The 26867-nt window shown below is 35.8% G+C and overlaps 1 protein-coding gene across 1 annotated transcript; it reads right to left on the minus strand.

Moving 5' to 3' along the window:
- Positions 1 to 1961: 1961 nt before the first annotated feature.
- Positions 1962 to 15199, minus strand: LOC121474082 (UDP-glucuronosyltransferase 2B4-like). The gene is given in 7 exon segments (XM_041726888.1): positions 1962 to 2213; positions 4031 to 4036; positions 4598 to 4747; positions 4749 to 4822; positions 5655 to 5742; positions 8134 to 8265; positions 15119 to 15199. Coding segments are annotated over 7 exon segments (783 nt in total).
- Between the last annotated feature and the right edge of the window lie 11668 nt (positions 15200 to 26867).

Consider the following 26867-nt stretch of genomic DNA (forward strand, 5'->3'; position numbering starts at 1 on the left):
GGGTGGCTCAGTGGTTGCCTTTGGCCCAGGGCGTGATCCTGGAGTCCTGGGATTGAGTCCCACATTGGGCTCCCTGCATGGAGCCTGCTTCTCCCTTTGCCTGTATTTCTGCCTCTATCTCTCTCTCTGTGTCTCTCATGAATAAATAAATAAAAAATCTTAAAAAAAAAAAGACTCTATTGCCAGTATTTGAAGGAAAGCTTTGGAGACCTTTTTGCTATTTAAATACTTTGTTATGCATGGACTTCAAAAATTGTTACAGTATTTGGCTCTTTATGCCATCTGCAATTTATATTTCTATGTGATGTGAGAAAAGAATTAATAAAAGGTTATATAAGTTTCTGTTTTTTTTTTTAAATATACTTATTCATGAGAGACAGAGAGAGAGAGGCAGAGACACAGGCAGAGGGAGAAGCAGGCTCCCTGTGAGGAGACCGATGTGGGACTCATTCCCAGGATCCTGAGATCATGACTTGAGCCAAAGCCAGACGCTCAACCACTGAGCCACCCAGGCATCCCTAAGTTTCTGTATTGATATCCTCAGTATCCCAGGTATTAAAGGAGTTAGAAATATTTGACTTGACAAGGTAAGGCCAAAATATGGGAGATCTTATTGGAGGGGGAGGGAAATCTAACACTATAATCCATAGGGATTGGACTAAATCTCACTGGGCCCCACCTATCATTATTACTCTGCTTTTTTTGGTGTCTTCCTATCCAGTTATAAAGAGTTGTTCAATAAAATGAGAACAGGAATTCAGACATCCAAAGCTTTGGAGGGGAAATATCTTTAGTTCTTTTAACCAGAGATTTCACTGGTTGCATAGTTTTAGGTAGGAAGCCAGTTAGAACCATTTAGAATTCCTGTAACAAAGAAAATTTACAGGAAAGAATATTTTTGTGTGAACTACAAACACAAGGACTTGCTTAAACACTGTGTTAAGGGACTTGACCAAACTTTAACTTCTCTTCCATTTGTACTTAGGTCATGGTTTGTGTCCTTAAAAATGTCCCCACCTTCCACGTTGAATCTTTGCTCAAGAAAATGTGATCCTGACAACAACACATACATTGTCTAACTCATCTTGCCATGCCATTTTCAGTAATTTTCTACTTACTCTGTGATTTTCCATTTCCACATAGCCCCCAGGATCTTTTTTGTTCTTTATCTGCCATCCCTTAAAAACATCAGTCACCTTTGTCTTAGTTGGAGTTGAACTCAGTTTATACTGTGATCTCCCCTGCTGCAGTGATATAAATAAAAACTGTCCATTTGAGGATCCCTGGGTGGCGCAGCGGTTTGGCGCCTGCCTTTGGCCCAGGGTGCGATCCTGGAGACCCGGGATCGAGTCCCACGTCGGGCTCCTGGTGCATGGAGCCTGCTTCTCCCTCTGCCTATGTCTCTGCCTCTCTCTCTCTCTGTATGACTATCATAAAAAAAAAAAAAAAACTGTCCATTTTTAACAGGTGTTCAGCTGTGTTTTTCTTTGTCAGGGACACATGTATTCTATTTGATTGATTTTACATATACAGATGTTTTCTGAAAATGTGTAATAAAAACAATCAGGCTTCTTAAGTCAAAGACTAAAGCTCTACTGAGTTTTTTTCAGTTATGAAATTATATCAGTAAAGTAGAACTGTTTGAGGATTTATAAAATTAGAATTATAAGTCGAATGTAATCCATCTTTATAGGTACCATGCTCTCTTTGGTTTGATGAACAGAATTGAAGACTCTCAAGAAGAATATTGAAGGGAGTAGTCAAAAAATATATAGGGTTATTTCCCTCTTAGGGTAGAATGGATTAACTAACAACATGGTTAGCCAAGAGTAAACATATTGGGTGAGGTACAGGTCTTATATGGAGGAGAGTCTGTCACAACTTGATCCACAGTGGTTGAATTAAACGAAGTGATCTTACTTATGCTTACTAGCTTACTATGCCTACTATGTCTCAAAAGTCTATTCCCCTTCTTTTCTTGAACTTTTGACAACAAAACAACATTTTATGACGAGGAAAGTAACAATTGCCACAGAGGCCAATAGGAGGCCAGTCACATCCAAAGAGTGGTATTGGAACCAGGTGAGGTTGTAAGAAGCTGGGCCTAGGTGCTTGGCTCCTTTGTGATGAATGGCAAACTCAATCCAGAAGACTGCTTGATCCAGAGGCTTTGTAAGCTGATTATGATGAACGATTGATAACCACATGGCATTCTTTATAGCTGAAGGGAAATCAAATAATTTGTAGAACTAGAAAAAATACATAAGTGAAATTTTCATGTGGATGATAAAAATGAGTGCCACATAACACTAGAAGAAAAATGTTATTTTTCTTAGAGGCAATTACAGAGATCTTTATGGACTGGAATTTGTTGGATATCTAGGACTTGAAGCTGTAAAGAAAAAAAAGATGGGAGATGACAAGTATTTCTAGCTTAGAAAGTAGAATGATTTAAGTCCCAAAGGCAAAAACAAAAAACATCTTGACACACAAGTTTTGAATTATCCAGTAAGGAATTATTAATAGATCCAATAAGCAGGTTTCAAAATACTATCATAATCCAGAGATAGGAGACAAATCCATAATGAGGTTCAGGGATGTGTCCAGGCAGAGCTGATCCGGAGCTGGTATTGACCGTATAGCAGTAAATCAGTGATTACCAGTGTGGAAGTGGATTGTGTTCGTTTGTCTTGACTCCGACACCTTGTCTGCTTTTTTTTTTTTTTTTTTTAATCATTTCTGTTCTTCAGTTTTTCACTTTTGAGTGGATAGGAATGGTATCTTATCTGATTATTTTGAGGAATAATGTATTGACAGGAGTTCCTGTCATTTGTAGACTCTGTGTTTGGTGTTGTGGCTTTTCTTGTTAGTATTGTCATTTTAGAATTTGGAAAGTGTTCAACATTTCACTTGCGGGCATTGCCAATTGCATTTGTTTCTACTGTTGAAATGATTATGGACTATAACAGACAAGGAAGAGAAGGGTGAATAAAGAGAGAGGGCTTACAAACTAAATCATGAAGCGCTATAGTCCAGCACTGTAGCAATAACCATGGAGGTAACCTTTGTCCCTGTCCTGTGAAAACCATGGTGACAGCACTGGGTTTTTGAAAGGAGGGAAGTAATCCTGAAACATATTTGTAAAAGTTACTTAATCTCTACAAAGAATTGGGTACAGTGTGTACCAATATAATAACATTCACTATTTAACAGCTAATAAGTTTTCATTTTTGAGCACAGCTTAACCTTGTTAAAATTTTAAAAATGTAGAAAGACATCTATTTTAGAAAGATGTGCTTTCACATAAAATTACCAAATGAAAACTACAGTCCTTGGAAAAACAAAATATGTGCTTCTCATGTACTTATTTAGAATGAATAATAGTTGGGCTAAATTAAAATTAACATTGCTTTTGAAATGCAAATGTTCACTATGATAATATAACCAAATAATCTCAAACTTTATTATTTATTTTAAAGATTTTACCTATTTATTCATGAGAGACAGAGAGTGGCAGAGACAGAGAGAGAGGGAGAAGCAGATTCCTCGCAGGGAGCCTGATGCAGGACTCAATCCCTGGATCCAAATCATGCCCTGAGCCAAAGGCAGATGCTCAACTGCTGAGCTACTCAGGCATCTCTAATCTCAGTTTTATTTCTAAAGTCATGAAACAAAAAGGGGAAAATATATATACATAACTATGTTAATAATAGGAAGAGTATAGCAAATTAATGTATATCCTCAAATACTTTGGAAATGAAATATTTCTGGTCCAGATAATTTGGCTTTTAAATAGGAATATTCCAATATATCTCTTCCAAGTTATTTGCTTTTTGATTTTACAGTTCTAGCAAATAAAACAAGAATAACCAAAATTACTAAGACTATAACTGCATTTATAAGTAGTATTCACAGGGACGCCTGGGTGGCTCAGCAGTTGAGCATCTGTCTTTAGCTCAGGGTGTGATCTTGGGTCCAGGGATCTAGTCCCACATCGGGCTCCCTGTGAGAAGCCTGCTTCTTTTTCTACCTCTCTCTCTGTGTCTCTCATGAATAAATAAATAAAATCTTTAAAAAACGTAGTATTCACATAGTTTTAATTGGATAAATTTGAAAGTTGTAGTTCTTTATCAGTGATGGGATCAAAATATTAGCATAGAAAATTTGGAAGTGTTTGATGGGAATTTGAGATTGATACTGGTTTACAGAAATAAACCACTTTAGAAGAGTTTAAGACAGTTGAGTTCTCATGTTGAAAGTCATAATTGTGCAGATTAGTACTGTTATAACATTCATGGTTCCTTCAACTTAATTCTCAGTGCTTCCTTTTAATCTTTCTGTTAACCATTTTTCTGATTCATTTTATTGATTAAGTCAAAATTTCTCTACTATCCTTAAGCATCTTACAAACTTTTCCTGTGAAACCACTGGTAAAAACTTACTCTGACACAATGTAATTGATGGCTGTCTTCAAAGCATTGAGCAAATCTTACTCAATTTAATTGTTTTCTATCAGGACTCATTGCTGCCTGCCTGGCTTTCATATGAGCATCTCTCTAGAAATAATATCTAGTAAAAATAAAAAAAAAAGTTGTACCAGTGAAGGATCATTAATGAGTGTCCTCAATGCATTGAGCAAATCTGTACTTGACATTATGTTCAAGTTCAAACCAACAGCTGCTCCCTTGGCCTTCATATAAAGGATGTTATCAGGTTGACCCTCAAAGAAAGAAATGCCCACTGTAGGGGATACTGTGATAGATGGCCTCATAGAAGCTGTTGGTTCCACCATGAGTTATAAAAGCTTTGGTTTTTGGATGACATAGGATTGAGTGAATTTCACTAAAATTATTAATTATACGTCTTTGAAATGAGAAATGAGCCTTATAATGCACTGAATTCAGAGGCAGTATTTTAGATAACCTTATACATGTGAAACAGCATTTAAATTGCTTTCAGAACTCAGAGCAAGAATCATGTAAGTCTGCTAGAGAGGTAGATGTGACATGTCACAAGATTGGCAGGTGAACAAACTGAAAGAACATTTTGGATAAAAATATGTGCAAAGGTGGGGGCATGTTAGAAACATTGTCAAAAAAATAGTGAAGTCATTGAGTTTGATTATGAAGGGTGTCAGGGCGGCAGGAAGGGTGATGATGGTGGTGGTACTGGAAACAGGAAGAAAAAGCTACATTTAATCATAAAATGTATTATTAATGAAAAACATTATAGATTTTTTCCTATAGGAAATGGAGAATCACTGGCAATAAAAGAGTTATTTTTCAATAGTGTTTGAAGTACCTCTGCATGTAGGAGAAAAATAAGTATAAGGAGATACTTAAAAGACAGCAAAAAAAAAAAAAAAAGACAGCAACAATTTAGGATGTTAATGAAAAATTCATCTATGAGAAGTAATTACACCCAAAATAAAAATATTTTTGATTCTGGCCATAAGGAGTGTGACTGTGTAATAAAATGCCAACTCATATTGTTTTCTTGTTTTTCCTAGGACTGGAAATAATACAAAGAACTTAAGTTTTATTTTTTAGTATTTCAATAATACTCAATAAATTTGTTTTTTGTTGAGCTGTCACTCTGCCCAGGGGTTATCAGCTGTTACTCATGTTTTCAGTATTTGTTCTCCTAAGTCATACCAAGAAAGTCATTCAGGGGGACTCACTTATACAACCGAGTATTGGGTCCTGAGGTTTCTGGTTTCTTCACATCAAATCTCCATAGAACCTTTTAGGTAAAGAAAATACTTATTCTATGAGTTGAACTTCAAAGTTACAGCATGTTAGAATTCTAGAGAGATTTAAAGATATCTAATTAAATGCCTTCCATATGACAGATGAGGAAATGAAGACAGGAGCTTTTAGGTAATGAGAACCAATAAAACACTGATGTAATAGAAATGCTTATATAACATGTACATGTTTTTCATGTTCAGTCAGGTATAGAATAAAGTCATGGCATTTCACACATCATGGCATAGAAAATCATAGTGGCATAGATGACAAATTCAAACATTAAAGAAATTATTAGGCAGTCATGATTGTAGTGCAGAAAACAGTGGCAAATTAATCTACACATTTGTTTTGCTTATTATTAACCTCTATTTCTTTTTGACTTATAGAAGGGAATTTACTTATATCTACTTGTTTCTCAAGTTCTGACATTGAAGATTTACATCTTTTGATGTTCAAAAGGCTAATCTATGCAGTCAGTTGCTTGTGAGAAATATTTGTTTCCTTATAATTTATTAATAATTTTGCTTAGTATCTCTTAGATTATAAATTGTTAAACACTACCTCCAAGAAAAATTTCAGTTGATAATTTTTGACATGAACCCAGAATAGTATCACTATTGCTAGGTTTGGGAATTCTTTTGATTTAGAAAGAGTTTGTTGGTAATTCCTAAATAACAATGTGGCTGTTGGAAAAAATTCCAGAATAGGAATGCTAAAATTTATTCAGCTTTTAACGCTTCAAAAATAAGGCATAAAGCATTGACAGTACTGATTAATATAATTTATTTATATGCCAGTACCAAAATAAAGTGCCAATTTTGGAATTCCCTAGCAATCTGCATAAACAGGATTATGATTTATTAGTGTTTAACATCTTTTGTTACGTAGATGTTAAGTAACTTCCGATTTTCGGCAAAAAATTAACATCGGTGATTAGGTGAAGATGCTATCAGATAGGGAAAAGATATTTTATATATTAGTAAAACTAATACATTTTATGGAGGAGGCATCTGAATGCTTTTCATGCCAGTCTTCCTTCTGCTTGACTCCTTTTATTCCCTTCTTGAATCAGTAGTAATCTGATTGATTAGAAGCAGAGTCCATTTGAAGTCAGATTTTATAAGGCATAGGGTTCTCCTTAGCACAGGACCCATCTCCACCCTTTATTTTTATCTTCCTATCTCAGACTTTGGTAGGGCCCGGCCAACTGGAGCAGACCAATTTTTCTTTTCATAAATCATTGTGGCTGGCTTGGGCACCTGGACACAGTTTGGTGAGCTCTGGCCATCCTTTTCTGAATAGCACCCTGAAAAGACACTGAATGGGCATATCCAAAGTTTAGGGAAAATAAAAGAGGCCAGGATTACATGGGAAGTGCAAAAACTGCATGACACATTCAGATTTTTATCAATATTGCTTAATATTGTGCTGGTACAGCTACTGTTAAAGTTTAACTTTTTCCTGATAACATCTATAGTGTGTACAGTGCCTTCAGGAATCCTTCATTGAAAAGGAGCAAATGACAAGGCAAAATTCGGTGATTTTTGTACCTGCTCACAATATACCACTATCATACCAAAATTTCATACTACCCCCTTTATATATGTATATCTAAGGATATATATCACAGTTTAATGTCAAAGTTATTGTCAATAAAAGACACCCTCTGTACTACTTTAGCATCTACTGTGTATGTTTAGGTTTTTTTTTTTTTTTTTTAATTTTTAATTTATTTATGATAGTCACAGAGAGAGAGAGAGGTAGAGACACAGGCAGAGGGAGAAGCAGGCTCCATGCACCGGGAGCCTGATGTGGGACTCGATCCTGGGTCTCCAGGATCATGCCCTGGGCCAAAGGCAGGCGCTAAACCGCTGCGCCACCCAGGGATCCCCAGGTTTTTTTTTTTTTTAAAGGTTTTATTTATTTATTCATGACAGAGAGAGAGAGGCAGAGACACAGGCAGAGGGAGAAGCAGGCTCATGCAGGGAGCCCGACGTGGGACTCGATCCTGAGACTCCAGGTTCGCGCCCTGGGCCAAAGGCAGGCGCTAAACTGCTGAGCCACCCAGGGATCCCCATGTTTAGGTTTTCAAACTGATATCTGAGGGGCACCTGCGTGGCTTCGCGGTTGAGCATCTGGCTTCAGCTCAGGGCATGATCACAGGATCCAGGATCTAGTCCCTCATCAGGCTCCCTCTGGGTAGCCTGCTTTTCTCTCTGTGTGTCTCATGAGTAAATAAATCCCCACCCCCAACCCCCAAAAAACCCCTGATATTTGAGATAAATTGTATAGTTTACCTTTCTTGTAGGAATTGTTTGTAATCAAAACTTTGTTACAGAGTTTGACTCATTAAGTAGTTGTTCACAAAAGGTGCTTTCTCTACCTTTTGTGGAATCTGGGCAAGGGCTGATGCAATCACATTAGCTCTTTGTTCTGTCCCGACCACTGACCCCGGAGTAAAAACCACAATACCATTTTGTCCAGAACTCTGGGCAAACTCTTCTGTTTCTTTTTTCTTTTTTTTTTTTTTTAAAGAATTTTATTTTTTATTTTAATTTATTTATGATAGTCACAGGGAGAGAGAGAGAGAGAGAGAGAGAGAGGCAGAGACACAGGCAGAGGGAGGAGAAGCAGGCTCCATGCACCGGGAGCCCGACGTGGGATTTGATCCCGGGTCTACAGGATCGCGCCCTGGGCCAAAGGCAGGCGCCAAACCGCTGAGCCACCCAGGGATCCCCTCTTCTGTTTCTTTTGAAGAAAGAATTTGTTCTATCATGAAAGAGGAACAGCAAAGCAAACACTATCGAAAGGATTACTATAAACAAATTGAGAAAATCAAATATGGTCAGGAATTAAAGTAGCATCTGTGTTTTTAAAATTGAAAATTGTATAATATATATAAATGTTACCATCTTGTACGTAAGTATACAGTTCAGTAATGGAAATATATTCATTGTGCAATCAATCTTCAGAACTTTTTTATCTTCTAAAATTAGAAGCCTATGCTTATTAAAAGAATTCTCTATTTTCCTTTTCCCCAGCGCTAGGCAGTTATCATTCTACTTTCTGTTTCTTTAAGTTTGACAAGTCTAGAAACCTCTTGTAAGTTGAATTGTATAGTATTTATCTTTTTGTGACTGACTCATTTCACTCACAACAGCTTCTTCCATGTTGTGACGTGTTGAATTTCTTTCCTTTTAAAGACTAATATTCCATTGTTTGTATATACCACATTTTGTTTATTAACTGTTGGTGGCCTCTTGGGTTGCTTTGGCCTCTTGGCACTTGTTAATATGCTATTGTGAGCATGAGTCTGCAAATATCTCTTCTGTATCCTGATTTCAGTTATTTTGGATATATACCCAGAAGTGGAATGGGGTGGAGGGATCATGTGGTAATTCTATTTTAACTTCTTCAGGCAACTCCTTACTGTTCTCAGTAATGGCTATTTTTTTTTTTTTTTTAATGGCTGTTTTTTAACAGACCTAAGTCCTCAGGTTCTTGAGAAAGAGATATGTGCACGAGGTCAATTTATTATCTATCTTTGTACAAATGAGTGTGTGTGTAAGCAAGAAATGAAATAGAATCCGTGTACAATAGTGAGGGGGAGATAGATACTTTTAGACAATCATAGACAATGCATGTAGATTCTTGGAAGCAGGCCACACAGCAAGATCTTAACTGACCTTTAATTCTTTATTGTTACAGTTCTACTAAATCATTTGTGTTTATTCTAGGCAGATTTTCTGGAGAATTATTTTAGTCATTAGTATTTCACTTCTCTGACTTATGAGCACTAAGAAGAGGTTACTTATGATTAAAGTAACTTTATCATTATCTCAGCCCTAGAGTCCTTTATTCCTTACTTAAACTTTGTCAAAATTTCCCAAACGCTCTCCATCAATTACTAATTGCTGACATTGAGGAGGGTGATATTGTACTTTGGAATTTCTGTGAAATCATCCTACAAGTCTTCTTTTTAACCCAGAGATATACTTGTGTAGTTGCATATTTGAGCGACAATATTACTGGGTTTGTTTACATACGATGCCCTTTTGCCCTGAAATCATATTGTAAAATTGATGTCTCATTAGGATGTGCTCTGTGTAACTGGCAGTGAGGGTGGGTCCCTGGTCATCACCACAATGAGTGCCCTGGGGAGCACTTGCACCACAGTGGCAGAGGTACAGCAGGGTTTTCTTAAGCAAGGATGTGGTCACCCTCCTGAGTAGCTCAGTTCAAAGTATATAAAACTCCTGCTGAAGATATGTTTGCCTGAAATTGTTTCAGAATCATTCTGTCTTGTCCCTGATCCATGCCAATTAAAAAAAAATTATTGCTTTCTATGCTAGAATAATTCCACATTGTTCAGTGTACTTTCCTACCAAAGGGGAAGAAAAATGTAGAGGAGCAACAGTTTCCTGGGTATTCAGTCAAAGCCAACCTACCTTCCTTCCTTTCTTCCTTCCTTCCTTCCTCCCTCCTCCCTCCCTCAAGCATAATGATCTAGTTTTCCATTATAAAAACTATACGTACTTTATCATCCTAATCATTGTCATAAAACCTCTTTTCAAAATCATTTTTACAGAGAAAGGAAACAGTTTTAAACCTCAGTGGTCCAGTAGACTATATACTGTAGAGCATTCTTCAAAAGAATAGTTCCACCCTGATGGCATTAATTTTAATATGAAGATACTGAACTTTCCTGTGTCTCATATAGTGCATCCTGGTAGTGTGTGTGATTCCAGTGACCTGTGGCAACAGTTAAGATGACCTATTTTCAGTGTTTTTTTGTTTGTTTCATTAGCCTAAAACTTCTTCATCCATGCTGTGGAAGATGGTTCCCTATAGTATTATAGTAATATATTCTCTGCAGATTAGTCACTGATATGAACTAGTTGCTCTCATTCCCTGACATTCTTATGAAAATAAGCTTATTGCAAGATAATTTGCAAAAATATAAAAAATTGCAAAAAAGGAAATAAGATTCACTCATGCTATCTGGGAATATGCCTGGTTTAAAATTTGTATGCTTTATTTTTTAAAAGTTGAAATATATATAACGTGCAACTTAAGGTACACAACATGTTGACTTGATACATTTATATATTGTAGTATGATTGCCATTGTAATTATAGCACCTCTATCATGTCTCATAATTATTTCCTTTTTTGTGGTAGGATAATTAAGATCCAGTCTCTTAGCAAGTGGGGGGATTATAATACATTATTTTTGTATTCACTACACTGTGCATCAGTTCTCTAAGACTTATTACTGCTAGTTGCAAGTTTGTACCCTTGAACAGTATCTTTCCTACTTCCCCACTTGCCAGGGTGGTTAGCCCCTGATAACTATCATAACCATTCTGTTTTTATGAGTTTGGCCTATTTAGATTCCACATACAAGTGATCATATAGTATTCATTTTTGTCTCTTTTTGAAAGGATAAACAAAATTGACAAACCTTTAGATAGACCAAGAAAAAAGACTCCAAACAAATTAGAAATGAGAGAGGAGACATTATAATTGATAATACGGAAGTGCATAGGATCATAAAAGACTACTATGAACAATTATATGCCAACAAGTTAGATAACCGAGAACAAATAGATAAAGTCCTAGAAAAACAGAACAGACCAACACTGAATAATGAAGAAACAGAAACCTGAACAGACTGATAATGAGTAAAGAGATTGGATCAGTAATCAAAAGCTTCCCAACACAGAAATTCCCCAAGAACAGACAGCTTCACTGGTGAATTCTACCAAACATATAAAGAAAAATTAATTCCAGTCCTTCTCAAATTCTTCCAAAAACCTGAAGAGGAGGGAATACTTCCAAAATCATTCTCTGAGGCCAGCATTACTTGATACTAAAGACAAATATGGACACAAGAAAGAAATCAATATCCTTGATGAATATAGATACAAAAATTCTCAACAGAGTATTAGCAAACTGAATTTAAGACCACATTAAAAAGATTACACACCATAACCAAATGGGAGTTTTCCTGGGATGAGAAAACAGTTCAACTTGGAAATCAGTAATAGTGATACATCACATTAATAGAATGAAAGATAAAAATAACATGATCCTCTCAATAGAGGCAAAAAAGGATTCGACAGAATATAGTATCTTTTCATTAAAAAAAACCTTAATGTTCTACATATAGAAGGAACACACCTCAGCACAATAAAGGTTATATATGGCAAACCGATAATTGACATTATATTGTGAAAATTTGAAAGCATTTCCTCTAAGATCAGGAAGATAAGTATGCTACTCTTGATACTCTTATTCAGTATAGTACTACAAGTCCTAACTAGAGCAACTAGATAAGAAATAAAAGGCATCCAACTGGAAAAAAGTCCCTATCAAAATGTCAATGACAGGGGCACCAGGGTGGCTCAGTTGGTTAAGGGTCATATTCTTGATTTTGGCTCAGGTCATGATCTCAGGGTTATGAAATGGAGCCCCAAGTTGGGCTCTGTGCTGAGCATGGAGCCTGCTTACCAGTCTTTCCCTCTCTCTCCCCCTCTTCCCCCCACTCATGCTCTCTCTCTCTCAAAAAAAAAAAAAAAGTCAATGACCTTCTTCAAAGAAGTAGAACAAACAGTCCTAAAACTGACATGCAACCACAAAAGACTACAAATAGGCAAAGCAACCCTCAGAAAGAACAAAGCCAAAGTCATCACACTCCCTGATTTCAAACTGCATTACAGTGCTATAGTAAATAAAATAGTATGGAACCTGCATAAAAATAGACACATAGACCAGTAGAACAGAATACAAGAGTCCAGGGGCACCTGGGTGGCTCAGTCAGTTAAGTGGCCGGCTCTTGATTTTGGCTCAAGTCATGATCTCGGGGTCCTGGGGTCAAGCCCTGTGCTGGGCTCCACACTCAGCAAGGAGTCTGCTGGAGGATTCTCTATCCCTCTGCCCCTCCCCTACTCATGTGCATGTACATGTATGCTCACTCTCCCTCAAATAAATAAACCTTAAAAAAAATACAAGAGTCCAGAATCAAACTGTATATACTGTCAACTAATATTCAGCAAGGGAACAAGAACACCCAATGGGGAAAGGATGATCTCATCAGTGAATGGTGTTAGGAAAACAGCGTATTAATGCAGAAAAATTAAATTTGATGCTTATATTACACCACTCACAAAAATTAACCCAAATATATCAGAGACTTAAACATGAGATCTGACACCATAACATTCCTAAAAGAAAACAGGGAAGAATCTCCTTGACATTGGCCTTGACAGTGATTTTTTTTTGGACATGAGATTAAAACCACAAATGACAAAAACAAAACTGACAAGTGGGACTACATCAAACTTAATAGCTTTCACACAGCAACAAAATGAAAAAGCAACCTTTAGAATGGGAGACGATTTTTGAAAACCATATAATGGATAAGGGAGTTAATATCAAAAATATATAAGGAACTTGTGCAACTCAATTATAAAAAAATCTGATTAAAAAGTGGGCAGAGGAACTAAATAGACATTTTTCCAAAGAAGACATCAAAATGGCCAACAGGTGCATGAAAAGATGCTCAGCAGCACTAATCATCAGGCAATTGTGAATCTAAATCACAATGAGCTATCACCTCATGCCTATTAGAATAGCTATTATCAGGAAGTGATAAGTATTGGTGAGGATGTGGAGAAAAAAGGGTATCCTTGCACCCTGTACATGAGACTGTAAATTGGATCAGTCACTAATGATAAACAATATGGAGATTCCTCAAAAATTAAAAATAGATCTACCATATAATCCAGCAATGCCACTTCTGGGTGAAAAGAAAGAAAAACAGGATATTGACCAGATATATGCACTACCATATTTGTTGAAATATTATTCCCAACAACCAATGGAAACAGCCTAAGTGCCATTTGTGACCACCTGGATGGATTTCTAGGACATTATGCAAAAACTTGTATATTTTCATTCTAAACTTTATTCCTGTAATTAAATCTACCTTACGACATGTTTTGAAAATTTCAATCCTAATTTGTATTCTTTTTTATCCTACAAGAAAATTGTGATCTATTTATCATTTTGCCCATTTTCAACTAAATCGCATATTACAGCTAATTTAGTGTAATTAAGCATTCTTTGATTAAACCTATTATAATGGTGTGATATACACAAATATAAGTTGTTTAATAATTACATAATTTTGGGTATTTAGATTACTTCCAGTGTTTACTTTTATGAATAATTACCCCAAATAAGTTTTGCACGTCTTGATTATTTTTTTTCTGTATGTTTTAATGAGTATATTATGAAGTCAAAGCCTATAAAGCATTTTTAAGATTCTTGATGCATTTTGTCAAATGTCTTAATTCTTTAAAAATGGTACAAAAATTTTCTGAGAACTTAATTAATGGAAAAATAAGTAGTTTGGAGAAACCACTTCTTTATATATTCTTAACAATCACTGACATGGATTCAAATCTTGCTTTTGCAACTTAACAACAGCTACTATTAGTTCTTATTATAATAGTTATCCTTCTGATATTTATCCTTCTCGTCCCTCTCTTCCTCCTCTTTTTCCCCTTCCTATTGAGTTGTTTTCAAAATTGAATGAGGAAATCTTTCAAAAATGAGGTTAGATAACATAGAACTTTCACTAATCTTGTCTCAGTTTTTGAATCTTCTGAAAGTTATAGATAGCTTAAACAATTTGCAGTCAAAAGGTATATTTTGCTGCTCTATACCCTGTCCCTGGGTCCTAACTCATGGTTTCAACCCTTCATTGCTGGGGCCACTGCTGCTACTCTGAGCTTCACCCCTGAGTCCTAACTCACGACTTTGAACTACCATTACTAGGGCCATGCTGGTGCTTCTCTGCAACTCACCCCCTTGGTCTTGACATATGGCTTTAATGGGCTATTAATGGATATGTGCTGCTGCTGCTCTAGGACTCTTTCTGGCACCAGAGTTGGAAATTTGATCTACTATCCTCAGGCTGTGCTGCTAAGTGTATCCTGTCTACCTGGGCGCAGGCCACTGCTGAACCCTGTCATCTAAGGGCTTGTGCTACTACCATACCCTGCTGCCCTCCTGGGCCCAAGTCACTGAGGCAAACCCCAGACACAGACCCCAGTTCCACAGGAAATCTGCAGTTGCTTGCACCTCTGACTGGCACCACTGTGACAGCAAATGTACTTGCATGCCATGGCCAGAGCAAGGTAGTATTTTTGCATGAGTCTGATCCCAGTACCTCAGCCCTGCTGCCATTTGGAGTGCCAGTGCACCAGACGTGGTGCTAAGAGGGATTTCTTTGGTTAGAACTATCTACCGTGTACCCAGCAGACTTCACCTTTAGTGACCTCAATACCCCCTAGCTGCTACTGCCACTTGCAAGGCCTCTGTAGCCTTGGCCATAGAACCTCCTGCAGTCTGCGGATTTGGCTTATGCTGATCGAGCTGCATAGAGGCTATATCACTGTGTATTCCCAGGAACAAAGATACTACACTCTACACATCCAGTAGCTTTGCAGCAACCTTCAGGTGAAAGTCTTTCCCCAAAAAACTCCAAAAATGCTGAGAAAGTGACTGCAACCTCTGATGCACAGATATCAATACAAACCATCAGAAAGATGAAAAAGGACACACGACACCACCAAAGGAACACAGTTTTTCAGTAATCTCAGAGAAATGGAGATCTGAAAAAATTATTAGGGGGAAAAAACAGGGACGCCAGGGTGGCTCAGTGGTTGAGCATCTGCCTTCAGCTCAGGGTGTGATCCTGGAGTCCCAGGATTGAGTCCCCCATTGGGTTCCCTGTAGGGAGCCCGCTTCTTCCTCTGCTTCTGTCTCTGCCTCTCTCCGTGTGTCTCTCATGAATAAATAAATAAAATCTTAAAAAGAAAATACAACAAAATCATTTTTTTAAGGAACCTCAGTGAGATTTAAGAGAACACAAATAAATGATTCAGTGAAATCAGGAAAACTGCATAAACAGAGTGAGAAGTTGAACAATGCAGTAGAAATCATAAAAAAAATTCTGGAACTGAAGAACACAATGAATACAATGAAAAGCAATAGAGAGCTTCAATATCAGGTGCAATCAAACAGAAAAAAATAATCTATGAAGACAGATGTCTGGATATTATCTAGTCAGATGAGAAAAAAGAAAATAAGAATGAAAAGTAGTGAAGAGTGTACATGGAACTTTCTCCAGAATAGACCACGTACTGGGTCACAAATCCGGTCTCAACTGATACCAAACGATGGGATTGCCCCCTACATATTTTCAGATCACAGGGCTTTGAAACTAGAACTCAATCACAAGAAGAAATTTGGAAGAAACTCAAAAACATGGAGGTTAAAAAGCATCCTACTAAAAGATGAATGAGTCAACCAGAAAATTAGAGAAAAATTAAAAAGATTCATGGAAACTAATGAAAATGAAGATACATCCATTCAAAATCTTTGGGATATAGCAAAAGTCGTCCTAAGAGGGAAATACATCATAATACAAGCCTCCCTCAAAAAATTGGAAAAAACTCAAATACACAAGCTAACCTTGCACCTAAAGGAACTGGAGAACAGCAAGTAAAACCTACACCAGGCAGAAGGGTGATAATAAAGTTTGGAGCAGAACTCAATGAAATAGAGACCAGAAGAACTGTAGAACAGGTCAACAAAACCAGGAGTTGGTTCCTTGAAAGAATTAATAAGATAGATAAACCCCTAGCCAGCCTTATTAAAAAGAAAAGATGCAATAAAATCACGAATGAAAGAGGAGAGATCACAACCAATAACAAGGAAATACAATATTTTAAAAACGTTTTATGAGCAGCTATATGTCAACAAAATACAGCATCCATTCCTGATCAAAACTCTTCAAAGCGTAGGGATAGACGGAACATCCCTCAATATTTTAAAAGCCATTAATGAAAAGCCTACAGCAAGTATCATTCTCAATGGGGAAACACTGGAAGCCTTTCCCCTAAGATCAGGAACACGACAGGGATGTCCACTCTCACCACTGCTATTCAGCATAGTACTAGAGGTCCTAGCCTCAGCAATCGGACAACAAAAAGATATAAAAGGCATTCAAATTGGCAACGAAGTAGTCAAACTCTCCCTCTTTGCAGATGACATGATACTGTATACATAGAAACCCAAAAGACTCCACCCCAATCAATGCCCAGAAATCAGTGGCATTTTTACACAGTAACAATGAGACTTAAGAAAGAGAAATTAAGGAGTCAATCCCATTTACAATTGCACCCAAAAGCATCAGATACCTAGGAATAAACCTAATCAAAGAAGTAAAGGATCTATACCCTGAAAACTACAGAACACTTCTGAAAGAAATTGAGGAGGACACAGAGATGGAAAAATATTCCATGCTCATGGATTGGAAGAATTAATATTGTGAAAATGTCTATGCTACCCAGGGCAATGTACATGTTCAGTGCAATCCCTATCATGGGCTTTCTTTAGAGAGTTGGAACAAATCATCTTAAGATTTGTGTGGAATCAGAAAAGACCCCGAATAGCCAGGGGTCTTTATTGAAGAAGAAAACCAAAGTCAGGGGCATCACAATGCCGAATTTCAAGCTGTACTACAAAGCTGTGGTCATCAAGACAGTGTGGTACTGGCACAAAAACAGACACAAAGATCAATGGAACAGAACAGAGAACCCAGAAGTGGACCCTCAACTCTATGGTGAACTAATATTTGACAAAGCAGGAAAGAATCCATAGACCATTTTCTTACACCATACACAAAGATAAACTCAAAATTGATGAAAGATCTAAATGTGAGACAAGAATTAATCAAAATCCTAGAAGAGAACACAGGCAACACCATTTTTGAACTTGGCCACAGTACGTACCTTCTTGCAAGATACATTTATGAAGGCAAGGGAAACAAAAGCAAAAATGAACTATTGGGACTTAATCAGAATAAAAAGCTTCTGCACAGCAAAAGAAACAGTTAACAAAACTAAATTTGGAAGAAACTAAGAAACACAAGCTAACCCAATTGACATATCAGGCAAAAGGCTAGCATACAAGATCAATAAAGAACTTATTAAACTCAACACCAAAGAAACAAACAATCCAATAATGAAATGGGCAAAAGACATGAACAGAAATTTCATAGAGGAAGACATAGACATGGCCAACAAGCACATGAAAAAATGCTCCACATCACTTGCCATCAAGGAAATACAAATCAAAACCGCAATGAGATCCCACCTCACACCAGTGAGAATGGTGAAAATGAATGAGACAGGAAACAACAAATGTTGGAGAGGATGCGGAGAAAGGGGAACCCTCTTACACTGTTGGTGGGAATGTGAACTGGTGCAGCCACTCTGGAAAACTGTGTGGAGGTTCCTCAAAGAGTTAAAAATAGAACTGCCCTACGACCCAGCAATTGCACTGCTGGGGACTTACCCCAAAGATACAGATGCAGTGAAATGGCAGGACATCTGCACCCCGATGGTTCTAACAGCAATGTCCACAATAGCCAAACTGTGGAAGGAGCCTCGGTGTCCATTGAAAGATGATGGATAAAGAAGATGTGGTGTATATATAGATAGAGAGATAACAATATCTATAACAATATCTATCTATCTATCATCTATCTATCATCTATCCAATGAATATTACTCATCCATTAGAAATGACAAATACCCACCATCTGCTTCAACGTGGATAGAACTGGAGGTTATCATGCTGAGTCAATCGGAGAAGGACAATCATCATATGATTTATGCATACGGGGAATATAAGATATAGTGAAAGGGATTATAAGGGAAAGGAGGGAAACTGAGTGGGAAAAATTTGAGAGGGTGACAAAACATGAGAGACTCCTAACTCTGAGAAATGAACAAAGATGTAGTGGAAAGGGAGGCAGGCAGTGGGATGGGACAACTGGGTGATGGGCACTGAGGAAGGCACTTGATGGGATGGGCACTGGGTGTTATATGTTGGCAAATCAAACTTCAATAAAAAATAATCTTAAAAAAAAAGAAAGAAAAGTAGTGAAGAAAGCTTATGTGAATTGTAGGCACTACCAAGGAAGCAATATTCACATTATGAAAATCCCAGAAGAAGAGAGAGAGATGGACAGAAAATTTATTTGAAGGAATAATGGCGGAAAATTTCCCAAATCTGGGAAAATATATGGCCATTCAAGTACATGAAGTTCAAATATCCTCAAGCAGATTTAACACAAAGAGGTAGGTCTTCATTGAAAACCTTATAATAAAGCTCTCAAAAATTAAAGACAGAGATCATTTTGTAAAACAGCAAGAGAAAAAGGGAACCTCATAAGACCATTAGCAGACCAGAAGAGAGTAGTGATATAGTCCAAGTGTTCAAAGAAGAAAACTGCTCACCAAGAATGCTTTACCCAAAAACTTGTCTTTCAGAAATGAGATAAAGACTTTCCATGACAAACAAAAGCTGAGGGATTTTATTACCACCTTACCTCTCTAAGAAGAAATGCTAAAGGGAGCTCTTCAAGCTGAAATGAAAGCACACTAATTAGTAACATGAAAACATTTGAAAACCTACAATTCACTGGTAAAAGTAAATATATAATCATACTCAAAATAATATGGGCAGCCCCAGTAGCACAGTATTGGAGCACTTAATATATTGAACAACTATAATATGAAGGGAAAAATAGAGAGCAATGCAATAATAATGAGGGATTTTGGTAGCCAACCTATAAACACAGAAATCATCCAGGCATAAAGTCAAAAAGGGAATTATGGACTATACTATACTATACTTTAGAACTATACTTTAGAACAAATGGAACTAACAGACATATACCGAACATAACCATCCAACAGCAAATATACATTCCTCTCAAACACATGTGGAATATTCTCCAGGATAGATCATGTGATAGGTCACAAAACAAGTCTTAGCAAATTTAAGAAGATTCAAATCAAACCATTATCTTTTGCAAACACAATGGTATGAAACAAGAAATCAATAAAAGGAGAAAAAACTGCAAAATCCACCAATAAGTGCAAATTAAACAGCACACCCCAGAACAACCAATGGGTTGAAGAAGAAAAGGAAAATAAAACATATCTTCAAATAAATGAAAATAAAACCATAAAATGCTGGGAGCCTAGGTGGCTCTGTTGATTAAGTGGCTGACTCTTTGTTTCAGCTCAGGTCATGATCTCATGGGTCATGAGACTGATTCCTGCAATGGGCTCTGTGCTCAGCAGGGAGTTTACTTGAATGTTCTCTTCCTCTGCCTCTCCGTCCTCCTTCGAATAAATAAATAAATCGTAAAAAACCCCATAAAACTTATGGGATAATGCAAAAACAACACTAAGAGGGTAATTTATATCAATAAATGCCTATAGTAAGAAAAAAAGCTCAAATAACCTAACTTTATACCTGCATGAATTAAAAAGAAGAAACTAAGCCCAAAGTTAGTTGACGAAAAAACCAAAGATCAGAGCAAAATAAATGAAATAGAGACCAGAAAAACAATACAAAATCAATAAAAGTAGAGCTGGTGTTTTGAAAAGATAAAATCGACAAATCTTCAGCAAAAAGAGGATAAAATTGTAAAGAAAAGGAGACATTACAACTGATACTACAGAAATACAAATGTTCATAAAAACCTACTTTAAACAATTACATACCAACAAATCAGATAACTTAGAAGAAATGGTAATTTTCTAGAAACATACAACTAACTATAACTGAATTATGAAGCAGCATAAAACCTGAACAGACCAATAATTAGAAAAATTGAATTGCTAATAAAAATCTCCCAAGAAAAGCCCAGGACCAGATTATTTCTGGGTGAATTCTGTCAAAGATTTAAAAATATTTTGACCAGACCTTCTCAAACTCTTTCAAAAAACAAAAGAGGAGAGATAACTTCCAAACTCATTTTATAAAGCCAGCATTATCTTGATATTGAAGCTCATTAAGGACTCTATAAGAAAACAAAATGATAGACCAGTATCTCTGATGATCATAGATGCAAAAATCCTCAACAAAATGCTAGCAACCAAATTCAAAGACCTTTAAGAGGATCTTACACCATAGTCAAGTGGAAATTATCTCTTGAATTAAGGATGATTCAACAAATTAGTGTGATACATCACACTAACAGAAGGAAGAGTAAAAGTCATAATTATTTCAATAGGTGCAGAAAAAGCAATTGACAAAATTTAACATCCTTTCATGATAAAAGTTCCCATAAAATTAGTTATATAAAGAACATAGGTCAGTATATCAAAGCCATATATTGCCATCCCATAGTTAACATCATACTTAATGATAAAAATTTGAAATCCCTTCCCTAGAAAGGAAAAAAGGATTTAAAAAAGGCAAATATTCCTACTCTTTCCACTCCTATTCAATATAATGTTGGAAGTGCTAGTCAGAGCAAATTAGGCAAGAAAAAGAAATAAAGGCATCCAAACCAGAAAAGATGTAATATTATCTCTGCAGGTGACGTGATATATATACAAAACCTTAAAGACTCCACCAAAAAACTATTACAACTAATAAATGAATTCAGTAAAGTGGTAGGATACAAAATTAACATATAAAACCCAGTTTAGCTTCTATACACTAACAATGAACTATCTGAAAGAGAATTAAGAAAGCAATCCTATTTAGAGTTGCATCAAAAAGAATAAAATACTTAGGTGTACGCACATGTAACCAAGGAGGTGAAAAATCTGTACACTGAAAACTGTAAGACATTGGTGAAAGTAATTGAAGATATCCCAAATAAATGGAAAGATATCCCATGCTCATGAATTGGAAGATCTAATATTGTTTAAAATGTTTATACAATCCAAAGCGATCCACTAATTCAATTACTATCAAAATTTCAATGGCATTTTTCACAGAAAACTAGATATACACATGAAAAGAGTGAAACTTTATCCCTACCTTATACCCTATACAAAAATTAACTCAAAGTGGATTGAAGGCTTAAATGTGAGATCTGAAGCCATAAAACATCTAGGAGGGAAACAGGAAAAAACTTCTTGACTTCGATCTTGGCAATGATCTTTTTAATTTAATTTAATTTAATTTAATAATTTAATTTAATTTAATTTAATTTAATTTAATTTAATATTTTTTTGTATATTTTTCTTATTGGAGTTCGATTTGCCAACATATAGCATAACACCCAGTGCTCATCCCGTCAAGTGCTCCCCTGAAGTGCCCATCACCCAGTCACCCCAACCCCCTACCAATCTCCCCTCTACTACCCCTTGTTCATTTCCCAGAGTTAGGAGTCTCTCATGTTCATCTCCCTCTCTGATATTTTCCACTCATTTTCTCTCCTTTCCCCTTTATTCCATTTCACTATTTTTTATATTCCCCAAATGAATGAGACCATATAATGTTTGTCCTTTTCTGATTGACTTACTTCACTCAGCATAATACCCTCCAGTTCCATCCACGTTGAAACAAATGGTGGGTATTTGTCGTTTCTAATGGCTGAGGAATATTCCATTGTATACATAGACCACATCTTCTTTATCCATCATCTTTCGATGGACACTGAGGCTCCTTCCACAGTTTGGCTATTGTGGACATTGCTGCTATAAACATTGGGGTGCAGGTGTCCTGCCGTTTCACTGCATCTGTATCTTTGGGGTAAGTCCCCAGCAGTGCAATTGCTGGGTCATAGGGCGGTTCTATTTTTAACTCCACACAGTTATCCAGAGTGGCTGCACCATTTCACATCGCCACCAACAGTGCAAGAGGGTTTCCCCTTTCTCCACATCCTCTCCAACATTGTTTCCTGCCTTGTTAATTTTCCCCATTCTCACTGGTGTGAGGTGGTATCTCATTGTGGTTTTGATTTGTATTTCCCTGATGGCAAGTGATGTGGAGCATTTTTTCATGTGCTTGTTGGCCATGTCTATGTCTTCCTCTGTGAAATTTCTATTCAGGTCTTTTGGGTCTTGGCAATGATCTTGTATAAGGTATTGAAAGCAGAGGCAACAAAAGCTAAATTAAACAAGTCTACATCAAACTAAAGATCTTGTACACAGCAAGGAAACAATAAAAAAATTGAAAAGGCAATCTACAGAATGGAAGAAAATACTTGCAAATCATATATTGCATAAGGGATTAATATCCATAATATCTAAAGAACTCATACAAATCAATAGCAAAAGAAGCAAATAATCTAATTAAAAATGGGCAAAGGACCTGAATAAACATTTTCCCAAAGAAGACATATGAATTGCCAAGAAACATGAAAATGTGGTGAACATCATGAACCATCAGGGAAATGCAAATCAAACCCACAATGAGGTATCACCTTGCACTTGTTAATAGAGCTATTTTCAAAAAGATGACATTTAAAAGTCAGGATGTGGAGAAAAGGGAACTCATATAGTTTTGGTGGGAATTTAAATTGGTACATCCATTTAAGAAAACTATCAAGTTCCTCAAAAAATTAAATGTTAAGATACCATATGATCGAGTAATCTCTCACTTGGAGGTATATATCAAAATGAAATGAAATCACCATTTCAAAGAGATGTATGAACCTCCATATTTATTGTAGCATTATTCATAAAAGTCAAGATATAGAGCCAACCTAATTGTCCTTTGGCAAATGAATAAAGAAGAAAATGTGGTACTTATACAAAGAAATGTCATTTGGCCATAAAAAAGAAGAAAATTCTTCCTTTTGCCAAAAGTCAACGTGGATATATTTGGAGGACATTATGATAAAGGAAATATGTCAGGGAGAGAAAGATAGGGTTTATATCACTTATGTGTGGAATCTTTAAAAAAACAAGCGGATTTTTTAGAAACAACAGAATAGTAGTTGTCAAATGCTTGAGGGGAAGAGAAAATAGAAAAATGTAGGTCAAAGGGGAAACTTTTATATAGGGAGAGTAAGTCAATATAATATGCAGTGTATGACTGTAGTTAATAATACAATATTGTATAGTTGAAAGTTGCTGAGGGTAGATCTTAAGCATTTCACACAGACACACACACACACACACACACACACACGCATACAGCTTTAATGATGTGATGAATGTGTTAATTACCTTGATCATGGTAATTATTCCACAATATAAATATCAATTTATCATGCTGCATACACACACACACACACACACACACACACACAAACACACATATATATATATATGCACACACATAATTGTATTTTTCAATTATTTCTGAGTAAAGTTGGGAAAAAAGAATTAGAAATAATTATACACCTGAATCACAATTTCTTGGATATCAATATTCAGACATTTCTGGTATTTTTTTTTAGACTTAGACTTTGTTGATATGCAATTCACTTACCATACAATTGGCCAGTTAAAAAATGCATAATTCAGTGGTTCATAGTATATTTGCAGAATTGAGCAACCATGAGAATAATCAATATTATATCACTTTCATCATTCCATAAAGAAAACCTATAATCTTTAGCCATTACTCACCAACTTCGCATTCCTCCAGCCATAGGCAACAATGAATTTATTATTTCTACAGATTTGCCTATTCTAGGCACTTCATGTAAATGAAATCATACAATATGTGGTTGTGACCTGCTTCTTTATATTAGCAAAATACTTTAAAGGTTTATCTCTGTTGTACCATGAATCAGGACTTCATTCCTTTTTATTGTCAAATAATATTATATAGGATAGATGTACTACATATTGTTTATTAGTTGGTAAACATTTGTGTTTCTTTTTTCTGATTTTTGGCCATTAATAATGTTTAGTCACATTAATGTACAAGTTTTGTGTAGACATATCTTTTTCATAGATATATACTGGTTTGAGTTGGGGGGGTCCAGCTTCATTATTTTACATGTGGATAATTAATTTTTCCAGAATTTATTCTGGATTATAAACTTGTTTCCATTGATCTATATGTCTGTCTCTTTGCCTGTAACATGCTCTCTTGAGTACTGTAGATTGATAGTTGGCTTTGAAATCAGGAAGCTACTAGATCTTCTTTAATTTCCTTCCACAATATTTTAGAGTGTGCAACAATATGAGTTTTGAATTTCTTTTGTTAACTTCATTTGTATTTTATTCTTCTTGATTGTATTGTAAATGGAATTGTTTTCTGAATTTCATTTTGGAGTGCTCATTGCAAATGAAGTTGATTTCTATATATTGATCTTGTATCCTGAAAACTTGCTTAATTTGTGTTTTGATCTAATAGTGGCAGTCTTTAGATTTTCTCTATGTAAGATCATGTCATTTGACAATAGAGATAGTTTTATTTCTTCCTTTTAAATTAGGAATCATTTTACTTCTCATTCTTTTCTAATGTCTTAGGAAGGACCTACATAACACATTGAACAGAAGTGGAGAGTGGCTTTCCTTATCTTTTATTTTTTCTTATCTAAGAAAGGAAAATATTTAAATCTTTCACCATTAAGTATGATGTTGGCAAGAGTTTTTGGTAGATGCTTTCCTTCATTTGAGGAAGTTCACTTCTATTCCTAGTTTACTGAGTATTCTAATTAGGAAAGATGCTGGAGTTCATAAAATAACAGTAAATTTGTTTGCATTTATTGAGATGATCATGAAGTTTTGGCTTTTATGCTATTGTATGTGGTATTATATTAATTGATTTTTCAGATATTACAACTACTTTTCATTCCTGGGATTAATTCTACTTTTTTTTGTGTGTGTATAATTCTTTTTATATGGTTAAGGATTTTGTTGTTAGCATTTTGTTGTACATTCATAAGGAATATTGGTTTGTAGTTTTCTTGTGATGTCATTGTTTGGTCTTAGTATCATGTTTTGTTGAATGTGTTTTCTCCTCTTGTATTTTTTGCAGGATTTTTAAAAAGAATATTAAGGAACACCTGGGTGGCTCTGTGGTTGAGCATCCACCTTCTGCTCAGGGCATGATTCCAGTCCTGGGAATGGGTCCCACACTAGGCTCCCCACAGGGAGCCTGCTTCTCCCTCTGCCTATGTCTCTGCATCTCTCTCTGCGTCTCTCGTGAATACATAAAACCTTAAAAAATAAAAAGTCTTAATTTTTCTTTTAATTCTTGGTAGAAACACTCAGTGAATCCATCTGGCCCTGGACTTTTCCTTGTGGTAGTTTTTTTTTTTTTTATTACTAATTCAATCTCTCTTTTTGTTGTTGTTATGGGTCTATACAGATTTTCTCTTTCTACTTGAGTTCATTTCATAGTTCTTGTCTTTCTAGTGATTTGTCCATTTCACCTAGGTACCTCATTTGTTGGCATACAATTTATGTTAATATTCTCTTATCCTTTTTATTTGCCTAAGGTTGGTAGTAATATCTCCAATCTCATTTCTTATTTTAGAAATGTGAGACTTCTCTTTTTTTGGGTGTCCTTCTAGCTAAAGGTTTATTAATTTTGTTGATATTTGGAAAAAAACAAATTTTGGTTCAGTTATTTTGCTTTATTGTTATTTTCTATTTTTTGGTATCTCAGCTCTAATCTTTGTTATTTTCTTTCTTCTATTAGCTTTGGGTTTTGTTTGCTCTATTTTCCCCTAGTTTCTATGTTTTTAAAATCTGTTTTCCAGTTTTACTGCAATATATTGGCATATAACACTATAAGGTATAACTTAATAATTTGGCATATGTATATATTGTGAATTGATCACTGTAAGTTTAGTTAACATCATCACCTCATATAGGTATAATTTTTTTCTTGTAATGGGAACTTTTAAGATCTAATCTCTTAACAGCTTTTAAATATACAATAATACAATATCATTAATTACAGTCCATATGCTGTACATTACATCCACAGGTCTTACTTATGTTATAAATAAGTTTATACTTTTTGACCACCTTTACCCATTTCCCCCAAATTCCAGCTCTGGCAACCACCAATCTGTTCTCCATTGCTATGAGCTCAGCTCTTTTGATTTCACATGTAAATGAGATCACATAGTATTTGTCTTCTCTGTTTTATTTCACTCAGTATCATGCCCTTGAAGTCCATTCATGTTGTCAAAAATGGCAGAATTTTTTTCTTTCTTATGACTGAATAATATTCACACACACACACACACACACACACACATTTATTGAAGAGAGTGCCCATTCCCCACTGCATATTTTTGCCTGTTTTGTCT

The sequence above is a fragment of the Vulpes lagopus genome, chromosome 12 (genome assembly GCF_018345385.1).
Source record: "Vulpes lagopus strain Blue_001 chromosome 12, ASM1834538v1, whole genome shotgun sequence".
NCBI classification, from domain to species: Eukaryota; Metazoa; Chordata; class Mammalia; order Carnivora; family Canidae; genus Vulpes; species Vulpes lagopus.